The sequence below is a fragment of the Lathyrus oleraceus genome, chromosome 7 (genome assembly GCF_024323335.1).
Source record: "Lathyrus oleraceus cultivar Zhongwan6 chromosome 7, CAAS_Psat_ZW6_1.0, whole genome shotgun sequence".
Classification (NCBI taxonomy): domain Eukaryota; kingdom Viridiplantae; phylum Streptophyta; class Magnoliopsida; order Fabales; family Fabaceae; genus Lathyrus; species Lathyrus oleraceus.
In genome coordinates, this window is record NC_066585.1 from 196,817,296 (window position 1) to 196,842,621 (window position 25,326).

Here is a 25,326-nt window from a genome sequence, read left to right on the forward strand (position 1 = left end):
AAACAGTCAAACTGGGGCATTACAAATGTAATGTAAAAAAAAAAAAAAAAAAAAAGAGGAGAAGAGGGTGAAAAATCAGAATAAAATGAAAAATCAGGAATTTTTTTTTAAGAGAAAAAAGAAGAATGATACCCTCAAGTCCTCAGTTGACTGATGCTGAATGGGTTCAGAGTCGTTATGACCAACTGAACTTGATTGAAGAGAAGAGATTAACTGCCATGTGTCATGGTCAATTATATCAGCAGAGAATGAAGAAAGCATTCGATAAGAAGGTCAAGCCTCGCGTGTTCAGAGAAGGTGACCTCGTGCTCAAGAAAGTCTTGTCTTTCGTACCCGATTCCAGGGGCAAGTGGACTCCAAACTACGAGGGTCCATATGTTGTCAAGAGAGCCTTTTCAGGCGGTGCTTTGATGCTTACAACAATGGATGGGGAGGATTTCACTCGTCCTGTGAATTCAGATGCAGTTAAGAGATACTTTGCCTAAAAAAAAAGAGTATATGCAAATGAAAAACAGAATAGTTTGCTAAGTTGAAAACCCGAAAGGGCGGCTTAGGCAAAAATGAGCGTCTCGGTGGAGAACCCGCAAGGGTAATCCAGGCAAAAATTAGAGACTTGATAAAAAAAAAGCATATTCGCATCCCGCTAGATTGAGTACCTCACCCTGGGGCAATCTAGGCAAAAATTAGGGATCAGGCAAGTAACTGCATCCTGACAAGACTTTCTGTTCATCAGTCGTCATTTCGTCAGAAGATTCTCGATTCGTCGTCAACTGAAGCTTCGAATACATCGAGATTCAAATTGGTAGAGAAAGGATCATTATGTTCAATGTAGCCCTCTTCCAATATATATCACTGATTTCAAATTTGTATAGATCTATGGAGTCTTGCCATTTGCAGACTACCATTCCATCAAATAAATTTGAGCTTTTATCCAATTATTTGCACTCTTATTTGTTCAATTCAACAAATGTTTTGCATGTTTTACTTGATAAAAATATCATTGTTTTAAAAACAAGATTTTTCAAAGATTATTGTTTTAAACAAAGTGAACATTCACAATGATAAAAGGATACTCAAGGAATTTCTCAGTGCTCTCCCAAGGGTGGCATGGTTTCCAACAGGTAAGACATTTGTTCATACTCCTGGTTTGGTTTGTATCCTTCTTCTCCAGATTCTGTTGTTGGGGTTGTTCCCCAAGCAGAGATTTGTTGTTAGGGTTGTTCCCTAAGCAGAGCTTCTGTGGATTTTGACTCCCCGAAGCAGAGTGGTGTATTGAAGGCTCAGTCTGTTCTCCAGCAGTAGTCTCTCTCCGGCTTGATTGCTCAGTCGTTCAGAATATTTGCGGTTAGTGGGTTGATATCCCCGTATCCCGTACTTCTCCCCGAGTGAGTGGCCAGCATAATTGCAAGTCGAGTTGTTGGTGGGGTTGTTCCCCAAGCAGAGTGTTGTTGAAGAGTCAGTGTTCTCTAATAGCAGTTTTCCCCAGCATGGATGCTTTCCTTGTGGAAGATTCGGCAGTTGATGGTTTGTCACCTTGGTGCCTCGTCACTTTCTCCAGTGGGTCGCTATCCCCAGACTTTATTGGTCTCCTTGGCACGAGTAGAGCAGTTATTGATGTCCCATCCAAGTCGCGAGCAGAGTTGTTGTCACTCTCCCCAGCGCAGTTGCCAGCGGATTTATCTGTTTTCTCAGCACGGTCGCTTTCCTTTTGGAAGACTCGGTAAGTCGGTGGTTTGATACCCGGTACTTTACCTTTTCCCCGGCAAAGTCGTCAACGGAGTGTTTACTTTCTCTCTATCAGAATGGTTGATCTCCTCGGCAGAGCAGGATTTATTTTCCTACTCCGGGGTTGATTGGGTTGATATCCCAGTATTTTCATCCATCTCTTCCCAGCATTTGTCTGCAGAGCGGTTGTCGTGGCAGTATTGCCTGTTGAACCTCTTTCAATCCCCCGTATGGTCAGTCAATGGCTCCGTCATCCAGAGATTGTACTGATTTCCTGATTACTCTTCGATCCTCAGTAGAGCGGATTTTATTGTAGAGTTTACTGATGTGATCCATCAGATGTGTGTTCGCCCCGAGTAGAGTGGTTTGTTGCAGAATCTACTTGTTTGGTGCTTTCCTTCCTCAGTGGGTTGTTCCCCAAGAGAGTAGTTGATGATATCCCCAGTAGAGTTGCTTGTGCAGCCAAACTCTATCCAGGTGACCTTTGCTCCCTCAGTGGGTTGTTCCCCAATGGAGTTATGTTGGATCCGTTTCCATAGCAGTGTGCTAGGATCCCCTGCAGGACTTTGAGATTCTCTTGTTCCCCGACAGATTTGTCTTGGTGGCTGCTTCGCCTGTTGTGACTTTCTGTGCCCTAGTTGGGATGATCGCTGATCCAGTGCTCAGAGATTTGGTATTCTCCGAATTTCTGATTCTTTTGCTTCTGCTTTCCAGCAGTACCCGCAGATCTTTGCTTTATAGCATGTAGATCTCCAGCAGAATTGGCTTTCCAGTTGGTTTTCCCCTGGAAGTGTAATACCGGACGTTTGATTCCTAGACCTGTTGTGTTAGAAATGTCTGTTTTGTCAGCATTCATCAAACATAAATCACGCATATTCATGCATATTCATAAAACATTCAAATATTCATGTTGCATTTTTGCCATATATCCTTTGTTTGTTGTTCCCTGCTATGGTGATATGGATCTTTATAGATCTCCCTAAGCAGATGTCGGGTGTTAAATCTCTCTATATAGAGTCAACCCATAAGCAGAAAGTGTCTGTCTGTCCTTCTGCAGTTCCCCACTGAGATATTCCCTCGTGGATGACGGTTTCTTCCGTTTCCTCCCAACACATATATTGGGATGGATGTTCCTATTGAGTTATATCCTCATATGTGAATCTTTTCCAGGTCCGAGTCCGGATTTTTATCCGAAGTATCCTTTCTGGATAGTTGAGTCAGCTTATGTCTTTCCTATGGATTTATTTTCCTTTGGAATTTCTTTATTCCCCGGTGTGAGTCCTTTGCTTCCCCAGCAAGTTCTCCATTCCGATGTCTGGTATCCCCACTCGGAGTCGTGCCTTAGTCACGTTGTGTCAGTTTTGTTTCCCTAATCAAAGTCGTGTCCTGCTCACGCATTCTTTTTCCTTATTATCCCCTAATAGAGTTCAATAAGAGTCTTGTTAGAATCTCTGTTCCTGGTGAGTGTATTACTCCGATGGATCGTCTTTTCTTCTGTGTGAACCATATATTCCCCACAGAATTTGCTTTTGCATGCATACATCTGCATCATGAGGTCTCTTAGGGACCAAAATTCGTCTCATTACTATTATATTAAGCCCATTCTACCGCGTCAAGATGAAGATTTCTAAACTTCATTTCTCCGGCTAGAATGACCTTAAATAGGGGCATCTGTAAGACCCCAATTTTGGCCCTAAGATCCCTCATGGCCCATAACATACCATATCATGGCCTCAAGGATCATTGCATACCCTAGCTTCCCTCCTAGTGGGTGGGTTACCTTGTGAGTGTGGTTCTTGATCACCAAGCATGTATTGCATTTGTATATCATTGCTCTTCATATGTTTACTAACCAAAAGTACAAAAATATTGTCATCTAACCGTGTTTCTTGCAGATGAAGCTAGCTAGGTCGAAGCAGTTAAATCAGGCATTGAGCAATAGATGGTGGCCATTCTTGAAGAATTTGGACACCATGATCATTCATTAAGAGTTCATATAACTTGTGATATCATTTGGAATCAAGATCTCATGTGAAAGAGACTTGGAATTCCTCAGAACATGGCCCAGTCAAGAAAAGTCAACGAAAGTCAACTGTGGTCAACTGTGCATTTAATCAGGGATTAGAAGGTGTGAGATGGTTAGAAAGACCTCATTCATGTCCATACAAGTCCTATTTGACATTTCAAAGGTCAAGGTTGAAGGAATTGAGGTCAGACAGACAGTTTCCCAAAATGGCAAGTGGACCTGTGATTTCAGCTGCCCAAAATGGAAAGTTTTTCCCCTCAAGATAATTTCATCATACAAGCTTCAAATCAAATTTTGTCCAACATGAAAGTTGAAGATCTTGTTCTCACCATTCCAAAAAGTCCAAGAACTTGAAAATCTCATGTGTGGTTTGCAAGATATGGCTCAGTGAATTTCAGAAAAGACCCGTAATCAGGAGGGCATAACTTCCACATGGAGTGTCCAAATTGAATGTTCTTTATATGCACAAACTCCATTTGACATGTACTTTCATGGTGCATAATTGGATTTCTTCAAAATTGCTCAATGCAAAAGGTCAAATTTCAGCTGGACTGTTAAATGAACCAGGGGCAAAATCGTCCAACTTGTGAAATAATTGGAATTTTTGAGTGGGGATTTTTGCAACACCTCATGAATGGCATTTGAAAATTGTTGGAATAATCATAATATGCCTAGGCCCCATGGTTTGATATCTAGCTTTTGAAATGGACTTGAAATTGCATGACATTACCATGACATGGTGAATTTGCAAAGTACATGGTCAATGGAGAGGGGACTTGTTTCTACACATCATATATGATATTTTGGACTTGCTTGAATCAAAAAATTGGACTGATATGGACTGGTTTGGAGGAAGGGCATAAGGGCCAAATTCACACATAAGCCAATTTTCACTAATTACCATTTTTTTCACTAATCATGTTTATAGTTGGATTAGGAGCTTGGTATATATAGATAATCTCTAACAGAAACTACGACACTAATCACAATTCAGAAATCTAACAGAAAAATCTCAAGAAAATCTCACAAACTCTCTCAAAATCTCACAATTCTTCATCACACTTTTTTCAATTTTTCTTTGAATTGCTTGATCCTTTGTGTTTTCTATTGTGATAATCATCTTCCAGGAGCACTATTTTGGATCTGTTTTCACTTAATCATGGCCATGGCATCAAGAAAGTGCAGCTGTTGAAGCAAGAACGAGTTCATGACAGTTGAAGAATTCTACGATCTGAAGCACTTTTGAGCTACGAAGCGCATTCCAATCAGCTCCCTACGCATCGTACTGCTGCTGTTTTCACCATTGGAGCTCCGAAACTCGCCGATTCCGGTACTGCACGTCAAGAAGGTTCGGATTCGACTATTACCGTTTGCAAAATTATGTTGTGGTTATTGTAGAGCATGATGTGTAGAGTACGTAGCAACTTGTAGAATCAAAAATCGTTAGGATTCGAGAGAGAAATCGCGTCTGAAAGTTTCGATGCGAAACCTATTTTGAATCGATCCGGTTTATACGATAGGAATTAAGAGTTTTCATTGGCATATTGTTGTTGTACACGGTGAGACGATTCCAACGGATATTAGTTTGTGCAATTTGGTGAGGAATTGATTGAAGCCGAGTTTGGATATGGAGGTGTGTGTGCCGCGCGGGGAAGAAGATCGTTCCTGGAAAATTTTCTGGTTTGATTCGATAATTGGCAGGAGAATTTTCGAATTGTGTTTCCCACAAAGTCATGACCAATGGTACACCGCCAGCACATAAATGAGATGCTGTGCTGTCTTGGCTTGGTATGGATTACGTTGCTGTTAGTTACTCTACTGTGCCATTAATCCATTAAATTACAAATAAATTCGTATTCCATTAATTAAATATTCAATAAATTTAACAACTTAAAAAAATTCATAAAAAATTCAATAATAATCCGAATAAGTCGAGATTTTTTTTGTTAGTCTCCTTTTTTAGTCTACTTTTTTATAGAATCAAAAAATAAAATGTTGCTTGGTAAAAAATTTAATTGCCATAGAGATTTTTCCAATGTACACAAATTTCACATGTCTCACCATTTTAATTATATAATCGCCACACTTAATCCAAATTAAATGAAATTTTAGATGTTGATTCTTAGCTCATTTCTGGAATTTTTGACATAGGTTTTGCATTTTTAGGACCTCTGGTTTTTTTTATATGATTTATTGAAATTGGATGTGGAAATATGTGACACTAAATGATATGCTGAGTTCCCTGAAATTTTTTACCATGCTTCCCCTTGGCCTATGGCCTTAAATTTTTGCATGAGACACCATTAACATGTTAGCATTCACTGTGATTTTTTGTGGAGTTTTACAATCCATTTCCTAATTGATTAGGATTTTTATCTTCTGCCTATCATTTTTTGGACCTTGTTGGTGACACCTTTGTATATATGTTGCCATATCCACATACTTAACCATATGGACATGAAACTTGGTAGGGTAGTTCCTAACACATTAAGCTTTCATTTAGCTTTGGTCCTACTAATTTCCCATTTACCATCACTGTTCACCATTGGATTGAAGTTAGTGTATATTTTATGGCCTCATTTGATTGAGTTTTTGCATGCTTTGACATGTCTAATTAATTCCCATAGTTCCACTAGTCCAAATGGCTTAAAAATTGACATGTAGCTTGTTGAATGTCCTCTGTTTAGGATATAATTTTTGTGGAATTTTCCATGCTGTTTTGATATTTTTTGTGATGTGATCTTGCTGATTGCTCATATGTGGTTTAACATTGCTCACTTTGCCTTACATGTTGCATAGATTGAGATGTGTACATATTTTGGATATGGGACCAATTGGGATCCTTTTGTTGTTGAAATAGCTTGACTTTGATCATGAATTGATTGCTGTTTTAGGATTTTTCCTTCTTTTGGACCCTAGGCTAGTCCTAGTGGTCTTGTCACTTACATTTGAACTTGTTTTTGGTTTTTCAGGTTAAGAAGTTAATGATTAAAGGAATTGTTTCACATTTGGGATTATCTTACTTGACTTGTAAACTAATGTGGCTGTTTTGTAGGATGTTGGTTCATATTGAGCTTTGTGCTATGCACATTATTGTTTGATTATGATTGTACATTGTTGATTCTCGTATTGTTGTTTGATTTTGAATGGGATGCTGATTATGTTGGATTGTTTCCAGGTACCCTTAGTTGCTCAGTTCTCTTAAGAACTTGCATTGCTTTGCTTATAAGCAATTGGCATTGAGGTATAGCACCTTCTTCTTCATGTAGTCTGGAGACCCGGCCCGTTATTTGGCCGGGCAAATTGTCTGAAGTCCTCCTTAAGAGGCAATGCTTGTGTGTGTTTATGTTTGTCCCAAGCAGGAAAAGTCCTCATTTGAGGCAATTGGTGGAAGGTAGGGATAAGCAATCTATCCCCCACTATTCTGTGAGTCTTCTCCTTGCTCCCATTACATGGTTGTAGCATTGAGATCCAAACCCAAGATCTATCGAGTCTAATCGGGGAAAGAGTTCCATCTTTCTGAACTCCCCCACATTCTTATATTTACATGCTCTCTCGGACTTGAGATAGAAGCAATGAGGCACACCCCTCATACCCTTTCATCTGCTTCACCTGAGCCCCTCAATGGCCAGGTTAAGAGCGACATTTACCTATTACAGTGGACTTTCATAGTCAAACCCTTTTGATTGAGCCTCCTTGTTTGGCTATAGAGTGTGCTATATGACTATTTGTGATTTATTACTCATTTGTACATGATTGCTTGCTTGCCTTAGTGCATTTAACATCATTCATTGCTCCTTGTAGCATGTCCATTATTTCATACCTATGTGATTTGTTTACTCACCCATTGAGGAACCAGTTATAAGTCCCTGTGAGTTGGCATCTGTTCCCATGACATGGAAGGGGTAGAGTGTAAGACCTCATTGGTCACTCATACCCATTGCCTAGTGCAATTGTTGTTGTATGTGAGGATTCATTGTAAGTCCCTGTGATGTGGCATTTGTATTCCTAGGATCATACTGTGGAGGTTAACATAAGTCCAGATAGATTGGCAGTTGATTTCCCTGTTTTGTTTTTTGTTTTATTCTGATGGAGATTAGTGTAAGTCCATAGAGTGGCTTCTGATATCCTTACTTGTTTTAGGAGACAGGTATAAGACCATTGAGTGGCGTCCAGTATCCGCTTTCATTTACTTTCATCTGTTACCATGTTCATATTATTGCTCATTTGTAGCCTATTCCTAAGGACCCACTTGAATCATCTTCTATATGATTTCAAGAGGTGGACCCTCCTAAGAAGTTTTACATTCACTCCACCATTCCATTCATCCCATTGTGTCCTAACCTTTTCACACATGTTTAAAACTTGAAATAAGTGTTGTGCAAACATTCTCACCTCTTTCCAAATTAGAAACTTGGACCTTAAGTCCATGATTTTCCAAACTTCATTTTTGTAAATACTTCATTTTGAATTGACTTTAATCATACTTTGACCTTTTTGTAAATAATCCAAATAACTTCACCCATTCAAATGATTTTGTGGCTCTGTCCATGTTTGTTAAGTTTTCATACATTAGCTATAGGTTTGATTTACCCTAGTTGGTTGATATTAATCTCACCTATTTGTCCTTAGTTGATTGAATTGTAAGTCTTCCTTGCTTATTATAGGGTTAACCCCTCTCTAGCAAGTTGAAGCTTTTCTCACATGGTGGACTTGTTGTTTCTTAAGGTTGAGTTTTCTCCCGTGGGTAACGTAAGACCTTTGAGCTTGTGTTTTAAAATTGAATCCACTAACTTTTGGAAGTTTTTAGCCGAACTACGAGGTTTTGATCCTGTAAAGGTACGTAGGCAATGGTTATCCATCCAAACACAAAAATAATTAATTTGTACATTCTTTCCTCATCATCCCAATCATGTTTGCACGATACTTATGTCATGACAAATAATAATTTTCAAACAACAAAGTGTGAAAAGGGCTCCCTAGGAGTACCTAGGACGTGATGGGTGCCTAACACCTTCCCATTGCGTAATTTACCCCTTACCCAGACTCTCTGATCTTTTTATTAGTTTTCTACGTGTAAAACTTCTTAGGTTTTTGTTCGCTTTTTAACCAGTCCTTAGGATAAATAAAAGTGCGGTGGCGACTCTAATTCATTGTATACATTGCTTATGATTTAATTGATAGATCATATAGTAACGAATACACCGCTACAAGTAGAAGTATCAAAGTCCTTAGGAGTCATATGGGCGGTGAATACTTTTCTACAAAATTTGATGCATATTGTGAAGAATATAGTATTATACATGAATGTTCTGCACCTCCTACACCATAACCGAAATAGTCTAGCCGAGAGAAAGAATCGAACATAACAAGAAGTGATAAATCCTATGTTAATGCATTCTGAGTTGCCATTTAATTTGTGGGGTGAAGCATTACTATTCGCATATCATATCATGAATAGGATTCCTTTAAAGCTAATTAGTATTTCTCCATATGAGATATGGAAAGCTAGATAACCAAATATCGATTATCTTAGAGTGTGGGTGAGTGTAACATATTACAAAAATATGGATCCTAAAAAAACTAAATTGGGTCCTCGAGGGATCAAATGTGCTTTCATAGGATATGGATCCAACATCAAAGCATATAGACTTTTAAATTCAGAGTCTAATGTAATCGTTGAATCCTGACGTGGAGTTCTTTGAAAACCTTATGACGAAGGATAAGGAATCTAGGATTCCCATGAATGAAGATTCTCATGATGAAGAATCTCCATGAATTGTTGAAATACAACCCGAAAGTATTTCACGAATTGTTGAAACACAACATGAGCCTAGGATAAGCAAAAAATCCCGAAAATCTAAAGTTTAGGACAAAATGAAATCAATTCTCAACTGATTTCCTTTTATCTAGTTAAAGGAAATTGCGAGAATGATGTTCATAAGATCCCTTTTATTCTTCAATTAGAAGATGATCCTAAAACATATAAAGAAGCAGTGGCTTCAAGGGATTCTTCTTTTTAAAAATATGTTATCCAAGACGAAATGGATTCAATTATATCAAACCACACTTAGGAATTTGTCGATCTTCCAAAGGGTTCAAGGCCCATTAGATGTAAATGGGTGCTTGGAAAGAAGTATTATAGTGATGGTACATTAAACACCCACAAGGCTAGATTCACTACTACAAAATATACATCTGTAACACCCATATTACAATGGTTTTCCTGTTAACCGTGGTAATAATTTTTTCGGCATTTTTTTCGTATTTACTAAAAAAAAATTCACAATGGTCATAAGTACCAACCGTGGTGAAAAATAGCGCCTGGTCATGCGTTTGAATCCTAACACCTACAATTTTGTTTTTTATTTATTTTTAAGCCACTTTTCACCACGATTAGAACTTCCAACCACGGTGAAAAGTGGCGTCTGGTCATGAGTTCGAATCCTAACACTTATAATTTTGTTTTTATTGATTTATTAAAATGCATATAACAACGGTTGTTTAAAGTAACCTTTGTGATAGGTTGAGACATACAACAATGGTTGTTTAAAGTAACGGTTGTGATAGGTTGAAAGCTACAATTTTGTTTTTATTCATTTTTAAGCCACTTTTTACCACAGTTTGAACTTCCAACCGTGGTGAAAAGTCACTTAGGGTCATGGGGAAATATAAGTGTGTTTATTGAGTTTCTTCACCATTCTTAAACAAATATGTGTCGTCCATTTAATGAGTATCAACGCCCAAGACACTACCATTAGTGATCCACGTGAAATTTAAAACTTAGATGAATTTGAAACTCAAACAAACTTCATACTCTACCTCCAAACATCTTCTTCCATTTAGGACACTCTATTTCTCCACTAAACCAAGCTCGAAAGCATTATTTCTTTCATGAAAAAAACTCGAAAACATCATTTCTTTCATTAACAAATTTTAGAACTCTGCCACATCTTCTCCAACTTGAATGAAACAAGGAAAACATGAATTCAAATTAGCAATGTTAGTTGGCAGGGCCGGTCCTGTGCAAGTGCAGTAGGTGCTGCAGCACAGGGCCCCAAATATTAAAGGACCCCAAAATTTGAATTTTTTTATTTTATTTTATAAATATTAATAAAAATAAATAAAATATTATTAAAAAACTCAATAATTGAAAGAAATGTTATGATAAAAACTCAATATATACAAAAATTAAGATTGATCAAAATTCAAAATAATTATAATTAAATTTATTTTTAATTAATACATAATTGTATGTTTGATATATTTTTTTGAATTATTATAATTGTATTTTTAAAAAGAATTGAGCCCATTTTTGTAATTAGAACGGGGCCTCCGATATGATTGGGTCGGCCCTGTTAGTTGGTGTTATCCTTGTTGTTGTTCTTGTTGTTCTTTTTGTTGTTGTTGTTGTTGTTGTTCTTGTTCTTGTTCTTGTTGTTATTCTTGTTGTTCTTCTTATTTTTGTTATTGTTGTTGTTCTTCTTCTTGTTCTTGTTGTTAATCTTGTTGTTCTTCTTATTTTTGTTATTGTTGTTGTTTTTCTTCTTCTTCTTCTTCTTCATTATTATTATTATTATTATTATTATTATTATTATTATTATTATTATTATTATTATTATTATTATTGTTGTTGTTGTTGTTGTTGTTGTTGTTGTTTTTGTTGTTGTTGTTGTTGTAGTTCTTATTGTTCTTGTTTTTGTTTTTGTTATTGTTTTTGTTGTTGTACTGCTGTATTTTTTGCTTAAAATAGATACACCAATGATTGTTTAAATTAACTCTTGTGATAGGTTGAGACATACAACAATGGTTGTTTAAAGTAATTGTTGTGATAGGTTGAGACATACAACAATGATTGTTTAAAGTAACAGTTGTGGTAGGTAGTGCAAAACTTGACTTATAATCACGGTAATACGACCATGGTGGAAAACACCATATATACAATCACACCTTACCTCACAACGGTTGGTCCACCATGGTAGTATCCCTTTTCCAACTGTTGTGATAGGTGTTTTTCGTTGTAGTGATTAGTAGCAAAAGGGTTCAAACAAAAGAAAGGTGTTGATTATTTTGACATGTGCACCAGTAGCAAGGACGACGACAATAAGAATATTATTTGCATTAGCTTATCTGAATGACCTTATTGTTCATCAAATGGATGTTAAAATAACATTCTTAAATGGAGATCTCGATGGGGAAATCTACATCGAATAACTAAAAGATTATGTGCTTCCTAGAAATGAACAAAAGGTATGAAAACTTGTCAAATCCTTATATGGTTTTAAATAGGCACCAAAACAATGGCATCAAAAGTTTGACTATGCCATACTTTCAAATGGATTTACTCCAAATTCTTACGATAAATGTTTGTACACAAAGGTACATGGAAACATTGTAATATTTTTGTGTATATATGTTAATGATATGTTTATCATTATAAATGAGATGAATGGAATTTTAGAAACAAAGAGATTTCTAACTTCCACATTCAAGATGAAAGATCTTGGAGTAGTTGATACTATTTTAGGGATCAAAGTAAAAATAAATCATGGGGGTTATGAATTTAGTCAAACACATTATATTGGAAAAATGTCGGATAATTTCAAACACCTTCACTTTAAGGAAGTAAACACTCCATTTGATCCTAGTGTCAAACTTCAATAGAACATTGGAATAATTGTGGCCCAATTGGAATATGCAAGTGCAATTGGATGTCTGATGTATTTAATGCAATGCACCATACCTGACATAGCATTTGTAGTTAGTAAGATGAGTAGATTTACTAGCAATCCAAATGGTGAACATTGGAAGGCCATAACTAGGATTTTCGGTCACCTCTTAAAGACTAAAAATATTGGCCTTCATTATGGTAGGTTTCCTGCCATACTAGTAGGATATACCAATGTGAGTTGGATGTCAAGTGTTGGAGATCATAAATCTACAACAAGGTGGATATTTACATTGGTTGTGAAGGAGAATAGTGATCCAAAACGCATCGGAAATTAAAAAATTCTCCTTTAGTGATCCTTACGAATGAGCATGATCAGTGATAGAATCGTTACCTCTTGTGGCGATTTAAACCTTTGATGCAGATCTAAGGAGTGATCACGAACGTTGAATGGTGACAAGGCCTCTACCCAGTCCACATGAACGAATTCCTTCAATCTCAGTGTTAGCTGCTACGAATGGAGGCTTTGAGTGTGTGTGTGTGTGAGAGAGAGAGAGAGAGAAACAAAATTTCATCTGATCAAATGCTTCTACACAAGGGTTCTATTTATAGAACCACTTGTGTGGGCTGCAAGCTAAAAATCCCACTTAAGTGTATGTGGCTCATATCTTATGATATACCAAAATCACTTAAGTGTGTGGTACCTTACCATATTTCGTATTATACTTAAGTGCAATGTACCTTACGATGTTCTACAATTCACTTAAGTGCACTATACCTTATGGTGTTCCTTATTTACTTTGTCTCTCATCAATCCGTCCTTTTGTGTGTGACCCTGTAGGTTTTCACAGCATTGGCAATTATATTAAATCGCGTATTTAACATAATAAATAGTGAGCGGTATCTAGCAACATATCACTGCTACCCAAGACACAAAAATGTCATGTGATCTGACAAATCCTTTTGTGATAATACTTATGTGTACAATTACCCTTTTGCCCTTATGTCTATATTGAACACAAGGCATAGACCGTGTCATTCTTGTCTAGTTCAATGCTGGGCCCGTAGACATTTATCCTGTTATGCGGGATAAGCAAATTCCATCTAGGTCACTCATGTCCCTCAGCATGCTTCGTGGAGTACCCATCAACTGTCTTTATGGTCATCCAGTTACTGATAATGTTTGATCAACAATAAGGCACTCGACTCTACATCTAGGGTCCATAGTGGTTTTAGGTCGAATGGTGGTATACACCATTATCACCATGAGAATAAATTATGACATTTTGCATAACATTCTATATAGTATTCTCATAGCGAGTCAATCCAGTATAAATATTACTCTTAATATTCATACCTATGTTTAAGACTTGATAACTCCTTATCTATGATCCATGAGATGTGATCATCAGTCTATATACATAATAGTCTTAATGCTTTAATGTTATCCCACTTCACAGCAAAGCTCGACTACGGATACTTTAAGAATAATGTCCTTATGTTTAATGGGATCTCATGATTAAGTCACACTTGATACATTAAACGGACTAACTATTCTAGGGACTTTATTAAACAAACATAATAAAGAAAAAGCCTTTTATTATTAATAAATAATTTGATACAAGTATCAAAAGTATTGGCCTCTAGGGCTTACACCAACAGGCTAGAGGTGCAATTTCTTGGAAGAGCAAGAAACAAAAATGCATTACTCTTTAGACCATGGAATCAGAGTTTATGGCTCTTGCTTCCGCTGGTCAAGAAGCAGAATGGTTAAGAAACCTTCTGTTGGAAGTTCCATTGGCTAAAGAAAATGTTTTGAAAGTGTTGATACATTGTGATAGCCAAGTCACCCTAATAAAAGTATTCAGTGAAGTATACAATGGAAAATCTATGCACATACGTCTTAGACATTCTTTCGTGAGAAAAATAATTAAGGATTAGATCATTTCACTGACATATATATGAAAATGCTATAAGTTAGCTAACATGTTTAGTCAGCCACTGGCCAGAGATTTAATAAAGACTACCTCGAGAGGTATGAGATTGAAACTCCTTAAATAAAGGTTCTGACAACGGTAGCAACCCAATCTGAAGTTAACAAACATTAACCTAAGATTAAATGGATAACAACAAGTCATTAATTTGGATGTTTATACAACACTATGTGACAATGTTGACTATTACATATTGAGGATTGAGTTTTTCAAAACTTTTAATGAATTTTTTATCGAGGTATGTATCTCAAGAAAATAGATACAATATGAATCTTACCTATGTGAATTTCGAGATGGCGTCGTCTCAAAGTGAGAGTTGGAGTTTCTCTTATGAAAAAATTCATAAAAATAGGAAAAGCAATGGTCATAAATAATGTTAGGCGATAGATGTAGGCGAAGAACCATTAAAGAATGTATGTAAGGTAACACCGATATAATCACAAGGGATAACGGTTCAAAGCATTGCTACCTAACATTTCGATTAGAGTTTGTGTTATCTTTACTAAGGTTAAGTTCAAATCGAAAGATACTTATTAAAACAAATGAGGGATTATTGTAATTTATGAATAATAAATTCAACGGGCATGTACCAATATGACAAGAAAAGAGGAAGTGACTAAATGCGAATAAATGCTTGAGAAATATACCCACATAGAAAGCGATACTCGAATTAAAAGCCTTTATAAAGAGTTATGTTCATTAACTCAACAAAAGGACAAAGGAGGATAAAGTGCCACATGGACAAGTGTGGCGGTCCCAAGCATTATACCACTTGTCTCTTCCATACACCTCATTGTCGGTGTCTCCATCGGTGACACCAGCTCCAGGATCGGGTACAAGGGTGTGCATGTAGAGGCGCTAGTGGAGGCTTGTAGGCGGCACTTGAGCACTTAGGCATGATGCATCGAAGCAATCAGGCTACTCGTGGCGTTATACGACGACACTAATGACGTTCCGGCGGCCGACCTTCAGTCGGCATGTGGTAAAAGATTGTTGCTCTTATTTTTTTATCGTTGTTTGAGTTTGAATTTTGAATTCGGAAATTGGCAACACTTTAAGAAGTGTTGTAGAATTAATATATGCAACTCTTGGAAAATGGTGTTGTAGGCGAAACGACACAACTTTTGGTAAAAGTGTTGCTGAAAAGATGTTTTTTCATTAGGGGTCGTAACCTTGTGAAACAACACAAACATGACATATAAATAAATCATTCAAAGTTCAGAAATCACAATAAAAAACACATATCCTCTTTAGTAAAATTCCACATTCTCTTTCCTACATTTGAGTTTTCGTCCGTTTTGTGCTAACTCGAGTATAGGCTAAATTATCCTGGGTATTCCTACATAGAAACTCTAAAACATTCGAGAGTGCTTGAAATACTATAAGGAAAATGATTTGTTCATAATTCCAGCTTGGATCCATTCAATCTAGAAGCTTTATCTAACACAAGTCATCCCTCCCTGTTGTCTTTTTCGTACCAAAAAAAGGAAGAAAGAAAGGTTATGAGCTTTTGTTTTTACTACTGAAGATAAGAACCTTAATTTAATGACAACGACCACCACCCTACCTATATAAACTAGAGTTCAGATAAAATGGCCTAGTAGCTCTTCTAAATTTTAAGTTATCATTTTGAATATTATGCTTGAAATGATACAATGACACAATATAATATCAAACAAGTTTCCTTATCTTTTATCGTTTTTTTTTACTTTTACTTGCATTACAAAATAAACCAATTCTCATATTTACTTATAAGTATATAAATATTAAATGGTTGAAATAAACATCAAGTCTTTGAGGTATGGTGTTAAACTTGTCAAGTTTCAAAATGTATGACAAGATTTGTGATGGTTGATTGGTTGGTAAGCAACCTAGGAAGTCATTTAAGGTTGGATTACCAGTGAGGTTAAACAATGTGCTAGAAGTTGTCCACTCATATGTTTGTTGACCTTTTAAGGAGAAGTCTTTAAGAGGCAATAAATTATTCATCTCATTTGTTGATAAGCATAATAGGAAAATGTAGGTCTATTTGACTCAATCTAAGGATAAAGTATTTGACATATTTAAGAAGTTTAAGGCTTTAATTGAAAACCAAAACATCATAACAATTATGGTTATAAAACCTGATGGTGGTGGTGAATGCACATCAAAGACCTTTGAGTCATTTTTTGACGATCAAGGTATACAACATGAAGTAATAACTCTTTATACGCCACAATATAATGGCTTAGCTCATAGGCGTTGAATATGTCCAGATGCATGGTATAGCAAAGAGGTATGCCCAAATTATTTTAGGGTGAAGCAATTAACACTGCAACATATGTGTTGAACAAATGTCAAACTATAATGTTAAGTAAAAAAGTACTTAGGGGATTGGAGTGGCAAGAAACCTAGTGTGCGTCATTTTATAGTATTTGTTGCACTATGTTAGAAACATGTATTTTATGTTAATAGAAGAAAGTTGAATGATAATAGCACACCAATGACTCTAGCTGGATTTCATGCAAATGATGCATATAAAATGTACGATCCTGCCACACAAAAAGATGTCTATCAGTATAGATATAGTGATAAATGAGGAAAGCTCATATGATTGACAATCAGGAAGGAGTTCAAGCAAGTCTTATGTGAGTTTATTACTCAATGACTATGGTGATACTAATGAATCATATAAAGAAGATGTGGAAGTTCCAAATGTTAATGTGAATCAGAGACCTCAAAGAATAAGGAACATTCCAAGAAAGCCGCAAGAATGTGAAATGAACAATGATAATGAGGTGGGTGAAGAATGTGATTTGGTTCATATGACACTGACAAATGTCGAGTATATCAACCATCTTGAATCCCTAGTGATCAAGGCATGGAAAAAGGAAATGAAAGAAAAGATAGATGAAATTGAAAGGATGATACATGAAAGCTAATACAATTTCATATGATAAGAAGGTTATTGAAGTAAATGGGATGTTCAAGCTAAAACACAATTCAGATGCATCAATTGCAAAAAAAAACACAAGGCAATGTTAGTTCCTAGAGGTTTTCTCTAGAGACAATGTCTACTATTTAAGATTTTATGCACATGTAACCAAAACTAATACAATTAGGCTTGTGATAGTGAAACAAATGCAAAGGGGGTGGTCCATATTTTACCTAGATTTTACGTTAACATTTTTAAATGGTCTAATTTAGAAACTGGTCTTTGTCACTCAACTACCAATATTTGAGATCAAAGACAAGGAATACATGATACATAGACTAAACAAGGAACTTTATGGCCTGAAACATATACATAGAGATTGGAAAAAGAGAATATATGAGTTTTTAGTGAAATTGGACTTCAATAAATGCATGAATGAGTATGGTGTGTATGTCTAGGAAACGACATCAAACACGATGATGATATGTTTGTATGTTAGTTGTGATTGGAAGCAACAAATATGAGATCAAGAAATTCAAGGAACTCTTGATGTCAGAATTTGAGATTACTGATTTAGGCATTTTATCCTATTTCATAGGAATGAAAATCCTCAACACCCTAAGAGGGTTGGTGCTACACCAAAGAAAGTATGCTGGTGAAATAATCAAAAGGTTTAAGATTGAATAATGTATCACTACAACAACATATACTGAATCAAAACTCAAGATAGAGAAAGAAGACAAGAAAAAATATGTGAATTTCATAATTTTCAAACTCTTCTCTCAAATGTCTATGCAATAGCAAGTCAGACATTTATTTTGTTGTTGGTTTGATGAGCAGGTTTGTGGATGAGCCCAAGAGAACCCATATGATTGTAGTTATAAGAGTGGTAAGATATTTTAGAGGCACAGTGTACTATAGAATTCTTTTCAACATTTGCAAGAACCCTGATACCAATATTATTTTCTATTCATATAGAGACTAGTATGGTGATAAAGTGGACATAAGAAGCATCTATTCATATAGAGACTAGTATGGTGATAAAGTGGACATAAGAAGCATCAGGGAACACTATTTTAAGTTCCTTGATTCACAAATATATTATTGTTCAAGAAACCAATCAATTATTGTTATTTCATCTTGCGAGTCAGAGCACATAAATGGATCATATGTTTCATGTCAGGTTATATGGATAAAGTCAATTTTAAAGAAATTGAAGATTGAAGTCAATAGACCAATCAAACTATAAATATATTAAGGCAATCAAACTATAAATATATTAAGGCAAGATTCCACTTATTGAAGGAACAAGTCAATCAAGAAAAATTAGCATTTGGACATTTCACAAATTATAGATGCTCAATCAAAGAGTTGAAAACTTATAGGTTTCTTAGTCTAAGAAATAATCTCGTGTATTTATGGTGAATGGATTGTTAATTAAATTATTTATAAGTTACTTATAAAACTCTTAAATAATTATAATTAACTTTACCATTTTTTATTATAAATCACTTTGAAAAAATTGTTTTATAATACCAATGAATCATTAATGTTAGATTTATTATATCCTTAAATATTTATTATTCTCTTTCTTTTTAATTATGCCAATTTATCTTTTCAATATTATTAATGAAAGACAATTTTGTAAAATCTTTCATAATTTCTCTTTTTTATACCACAACTACTATATTTCGTGTGAAAAAATCAAAAACAATCAAAAATGATAATAAAAAACGGAGGGAATATTAGTACTAATAACACATCTAATTAATACTAATTCTGTATTAACTAAAAACTAATAAATTAATAATATGATTCTACATAAATGATATAATACCAAACATAATTTAATATGATCTTGACATTGATCCCTCTCAATTCTCTCCTTATTTTCTCTTCCCTTTATTTATTAAACAAGAGCAAGAAAGTTGCTCTAAATATTGGACTCTTTATCTCTTTCACTTACTCTCATATTACTTTTTTTAAAATCATTATTCACTATTAATTGTTAAATAGTATGATCTTACATTCTAGAAATATCTTTAAAATCTTTATAGAATTATAGTAATAAAGAATGACTTTAAAATTTAAATTAAATTAAAATAAATATTTGAAAAGTAATTAAATATTTAAATTTTATAAATATGAATTTGAATTTAAATTTAAAATTAAATAAATATTTTAAAATTAATTCAAGATTAAAAGTTTATAAATATGAATTTGAATTTATACAAATATTTGATTCAAGTCATTTTTATATTGTATACGATTCTACCATTTATAATTATTTTTTAAATATTTGATCAACTGACTGTATAAATTATTTTTGAAACTGTCAATCTTTTCAACCAATGACTTTTGATTCTTTTTGTAACCATTTTGATTCTTTTTGTAACCATTTTGATTCTTTACCTATGACATATATTCCATAATTTTTTATTATTACATATGCAAGGGAAACGGAAAGAAATACATACCTACCAGTACCACCACCCATGATATAACACAACTTCAACTTTATCCGATTTTAAAGGATACTATAATAACATTGAAGGTGCGATACAATAATATTTCGGATACCGTAATAACATTGAAGGTACAATACAATAATATTTGTATTTTATCACTCAAACGATATCAAACAGTTCATGTTCATGAAGTTAATTATGATAATAGAATTATACGAGTACCACACACAGGCACAGCAAACTAAAGTTTTAAGGGCCACTATCAAGACCCGTCCAATAACAAATTCTAAAACTTAAAAACCAAAGACTTGTATAACACCCACTTATTATAAAACAGCAATGCAACATTCATATACTTAAAATCCACCGCGAAGGCGCAAAACAAGGTGAAGAGTAGACTCCTTCTGAATGTTGTAGTCAGCAAGAGTCCTTCCATCCTCCAATTGCTTCCCAGCAAATATCAACCTCTGCTGATCTGGTGGGATTCCCTCCTTGTCCTGTATTTTTGCCTTCACATTATCTATCGTGTCTGAACTTTCTACCTCCAAAGTAATGGTCTTTCCTGTCAAAGTCTTCACAAAGATCTGCATACCTCCCCTCAGACGAAGGACAAGATGAAGGGTGGATTCCTTCTGGATATTGTAATCAGCCAAGGTCCGTCCATCTTCAAGTTGTTTTCCAGCAAAAATCAATCTTTGCTGGTCTGGGGGAATGCCCTCCTTGTCCTGTATCTTAGCCTTCACATTATCAATTGTGTCTGAGCTCTCTACCTCCAAAGTAATTGTCTTGCCAGTAAGGGTCTTCACAAAAATCTGCATACCACCCCGAAGTCTCAAAACAAGATGAAGAGTGGACTCTTTCTGGATGTTGTAATCAGCCAGAGTTCTTCCATCTTCGAGCTGCTTTCCAGCAAAAATCAACCTTTGCTGATCTGGTGGAATACCCTCTTTGTCCTGTATCTTGGCCTTCACATTGTCTATGGTGTCAGAACTCTCCACCTCCAGGGTGATGGTCTTTCCTGTGAGGGTCTTGACAAAGATTTGCATACCACCACGGAGACGGAGCACCAGATGAAGGGTGGATTCTTTCTGGATGTTGTAGTCTGCTAAAGTTCTGCCATCCTCAAGTTGTTTGCCAGCAAAGATGAGCCTCTGTTGGTCAGGTGGAATGCCCTCTTTATCCTGAATCTTGGCTTTGACATTGTCAATGGTATCAGAGCTCTCCACCTCAAGGGTGATGGTCTTTCCAGTGAGAGTCTTCACGAAGATTTGCATCCCGCCACGGAGACGGAGCACCAAATGGAGAGTTGATTCCTTCTGTATATTGTAATCAGCAAGGGTACGCCCATCCTCTAGTTGCTTGCCAGCAAAAATGAGACGCTGCTGGTCTGGAGGGATTCCTTCCTTGTCTTGAATCTTGGCCTTAACATTGTCTATGGTATCTGAACTCTCAACTTCGAGAGTGATGGTCTTACCAGTGAGGGTCTTAACGAAGATTTGCATCTATACTATTCAAAACAAATGAATCAATCATCAATTATTGTGAACAGACTAATTAAACGAATTTTAGAATCAAATAATATATAATCCAGACCAGACAAATTATATGCAATAGATCTGAAGGCTCTTTGGATAACAAATTGAATTAAACAAGAGTATTTACTAAGACAGTATATCCATTAACAATTTTCTGAAGAATTTTCAGCACATGAAAAAAAAACAGTTGAAAAACTAAGCCGACAAATCCAATTATGAATTAAAACCCTAATAAACGATGTGTAAAAATCTATATGACGGATGGAAAGATTGATTAAACGATAGTAGCTAATAATCGAAGTCTTAATGGAGAAGAAAAAGGAACATGATGATACCTTGAAACGGTGTTGCGTGATATGTATGTATGAATCTCTTTGCTCTAAAACTAAATAACAACTTGTAGATGTGAGAAAATTGATTTGCCGGATTTGCTTTTATAGGGAAAAAATCAAAGGAGGTTTCATTACGGCAACGAAGCTTTGCCAATCAAATTGTGACACGTGGATAAAGTGTGACCTGTAAACCAATACTATACGATAACGTTTGGTATAACATCGTTTTCGGCAACTGATGAGATATTAATGCATCCTCTTACAAACACGTCTAGAATCTGGTGGAGGGTCTTTGCACACACTCTAGAGAATTCATCGGATTATTGCAAATAAAATTCCTTTCTTCAAAAAAAAAAATGTAACTAATTATTAAATGTAGCTAATTATACGTGAAATTATGTTTTTTCTATAAACAAGAGACTTGAATAAAAAAAAGTACAAAGGTATTCAATCTGAAAATTACAACGAGAACTCAAACAATTCAAAGTGAAAAACCTCACCAAACCACCCTACACAATGCATCTCTCCGGATTAATACACCAATCCGCTCAAGTAATATTTCTATTGATTTTGTTAAAAGCAACAAATCATTTCCAAAATAAGTATTTAATCCTCCTAATGATAACAATATTACACAACACCTTCACTTGAAATAAAATACAATTTCTACCGGACATAATTAATCAACAAATAGCTAAACCAAAAAAGCCAGGGAATATTATCACTAATCCCAAGCAAGTTTCAAGTTTAATAACTTGAAAAGAGAGATTAAAGAACTTTCTTAATTTTTCAATACCACTCCAAGTCAATCACACACCCCTACTAAACCTTAGCGATAGAATAAGGAATGAATAGATGATCCACGTCATCCTCATCAACGAAGCAAAGGGGACAAACTAAATTATGAGTCCCAACCACAACTTCACGCTTAGCCAACTTGACCCTCGTTGGTATCTTGTTGTGAACCAATCTTCGAAGATAAGGACCTTGCTAGGAATGTTTGTTTTCCACAGACTACCCCGGAACCAAACCATGTATATTATCCATAGTCAACTATGCATTACTAACATCTTGCATTCGGACATATGCAACTTTTATAGAGAAACCATGATTGGGACGCCATTAGAGAAAAGAATCATCCATTGTTAGTGTGGGTTTCACATTTTGCAATGCATCCATTAGCAAATTCAAATTGAATTCATCATCAGTCGAAGGCTCCAATAAATCTAAATGAATATCCCACACCCAATTATTTTTGTGCCAAAACCCTACATTAAAGACTCTGAAATTGAGGATAGACGCACGCACAAAAAGACTAGGGAAGCGATAGCTCAAATGAGCAAGGCTAATCCAACGATGCTTCCAAAAATCTACGTTTTTTCCGTTGCCAAACTGTTGGTTTGGGAATTTTAATTTAGCATTTTCGACATGAAAGTGTAATATAAATGTATGAGATTGCTAATTATAAAATGACTTGGTTATGATTTTGACATATTGATTAATTTGATTGAAGTAGTGAGTTCGACTCGCCTACTAAGAGTTTTGAGACTTAGAATATTCATGAGTTTGAAGAATTAGATGACCTAGAGACCTATTGAGCCTGGTTGAAGGAGTCTCAGGAACAAACCCACAAGATTAGGATCACACTTTCTTTAAAACATGTTCAGAGTCTCGAAAAGGTATGCAATGATCTGGCATATTCGACAAGAATGAGGATAATGGAATAAATACACAAGTTAAAACACAAGCATCTCAATCATGTTTCGATGCCAAAACCACCAGTAGTCGACAAAAAAAAATGATTCTCGACAGGAGCAGTTAGAAGACTTAAAGATATTTTTGGACATAAGCAGTTATTATATTTGAGGGCAATTGTGGACATCAGTAGCACTTTGCAACCGTTCAAAAACTAAAGACATGTGAGAGCAAAATAGAGGACAAAGGGCCACATAATGGTGTATGTGTCAGATGCTGGAGTTTTGACTATTGTCGACGGTTATTGATGTATGTAGTATATAAGAAGTTTTTTGTCTATGTATTAAGGATTCATATTTTTAATTATTGTACTCTATAAAATTCAAACATCCAAATTATAAAGATAGTGAATTTGTGGAAGATGTGTGAATTTGTGGCAACAAGTTTTGCTATAAGCAATCTTATTTGAATGACACAACCATAAGGATGATGGGATATATTCCCTAGATTATGCCACCATTAACTACTAGTTCCCTCTTGTCTGTGAGGCAACAAATGGATAAAAGCAACCACGAAATGGTCAATATGCTTACCCAACAAATTGGTATCATGTTTAATCCTGTAATAAAAAACACAAACCACACTTACCAACAATTGGCGCATCAAATGGGTTGAATTGTTGATTTTTTTGGTGCTTCCCAAACGCATATTCAGCCAGTCCCTCAAATACAATTAAGCGAGGCAATTCAAAATCCAGGAGTTGCAAACAATGAAGGTTTTCTTAATAACCAAGGCCAACAACGCATTATATAACCCAACAAATCAAACAACCTATACAGGGGGTAGTCGAAAGGGACTTAAGTAAAAATAACCCATAGGCAGTTTTGGTCAATAGAAATTAGGATGTAGACCAAGTGGTTAGGAGAGTCCAACAAAAAAAAAATATATAGCCAATGTGGTAGAACCAATCTTGGCCCAAAATGGCCTTAACATGGGTCTTCAAAGACCAAACTTTGTCTCTGCCTTTTCTGAGTATGTATTGCAGATTGAACTCCCCAGGGATTGGAAAACCCCTAACTTCACAAATTTTTAAGGAGATACTAATGAGTCTACTATTTATCACATTTCTCGATAGCCAATAATGAAAACTTGAAGATTAAATACTTTCTTAATTCTTTGACCAAGAATGTATTCATGTGGTTCACCACCTTACCTTCAAATTCTATATGTAATTGGAATAAATTATTAAGGGTGTTCCATAAGTAGTTTTACATGGGGCAGTAGAAGATCATCCTGAAAAAATTATTCAGTTGGAAGAGAAAATTATCTTAGTCAATAGATGATTATCTCAATAGGTTTGGGTTAATAAAGGCGAGATGTTTTACTCTAGTGTCTAAACATGAGTTGGTCGAAATGTATGCAGATGGCCTAAATTGTTCCATTAGGAAGAAGATAGATAGCCAATACCTAATGGACATGACCCAGTTAGAAGACAGGGTTCAACAAGTCGAACGGTTGAAGGCTAATAAGGCTAAATCAATTCGACACCCCAAAAAGTAAAACCTATCTTATGTAGAAGTATATGAAAACGATCAAGTATCTGATATGGTTTATGAATATGTTGAAGAAAATGATATAAACCTAGCAGAATTGCAGCTATGGCCTCCATATGTTTGTAAGGTCTTAAGATCCTCAAATGGAAAAAGTCATGTTGACCCTAGTAGAAATGAAAAATTCTTTACAAAAACTTATATGTTTGATGTAACTAAATCTGATGAATTATTTTATTATTTGGTTGTCGATGGTCAAATCATAGTGTCAGAAGGCCTAAAAATACCACCATTGGAACGGAGAAAGGAAAAAAGTTTATGTAAGTATCACAATTTTCTTGGTCATAAAGTCGCTCAATGTGTCCTTTTCAGGGCTCTCGTACAAAATGCTTTGAAAGACGGAAGGTTGAAATTTGGTG

The 25,326-nt window shown here is 35.4% G+C and overlaps 1 protein-coding gene across 1 annotated transcript; it reads right to left on the minus strand.

Moving 5' to 3' along the window:
* Window positions 1-19,924: 19,924 nt before the first annotated feature.
* Window positions 19,925-21,830, minus strand: LOC127108326 (polyubiquitin-like). Its single transcript, XM_051045789.1, has 2 exons — window positions 21,666-21,830; window positions 19,925-21,297 (listed from the first exon to the last, which is right to left on the minus strand). The coding sequence occupies exon 2, from the start codon at window positions 21,295-21,297 to the stop codon at window positions 20,152-20,154; it is 1,146 nt and encodes a 381-aa protein (XP_050901746.1). The 5' UTR covers window positions 21,666-21,830; the 3' UTR covers window positions 19,925-20,151.
* Between the last annotated feature and the right edge of the window lie 3,496 nt (window positions 21,831-25,326).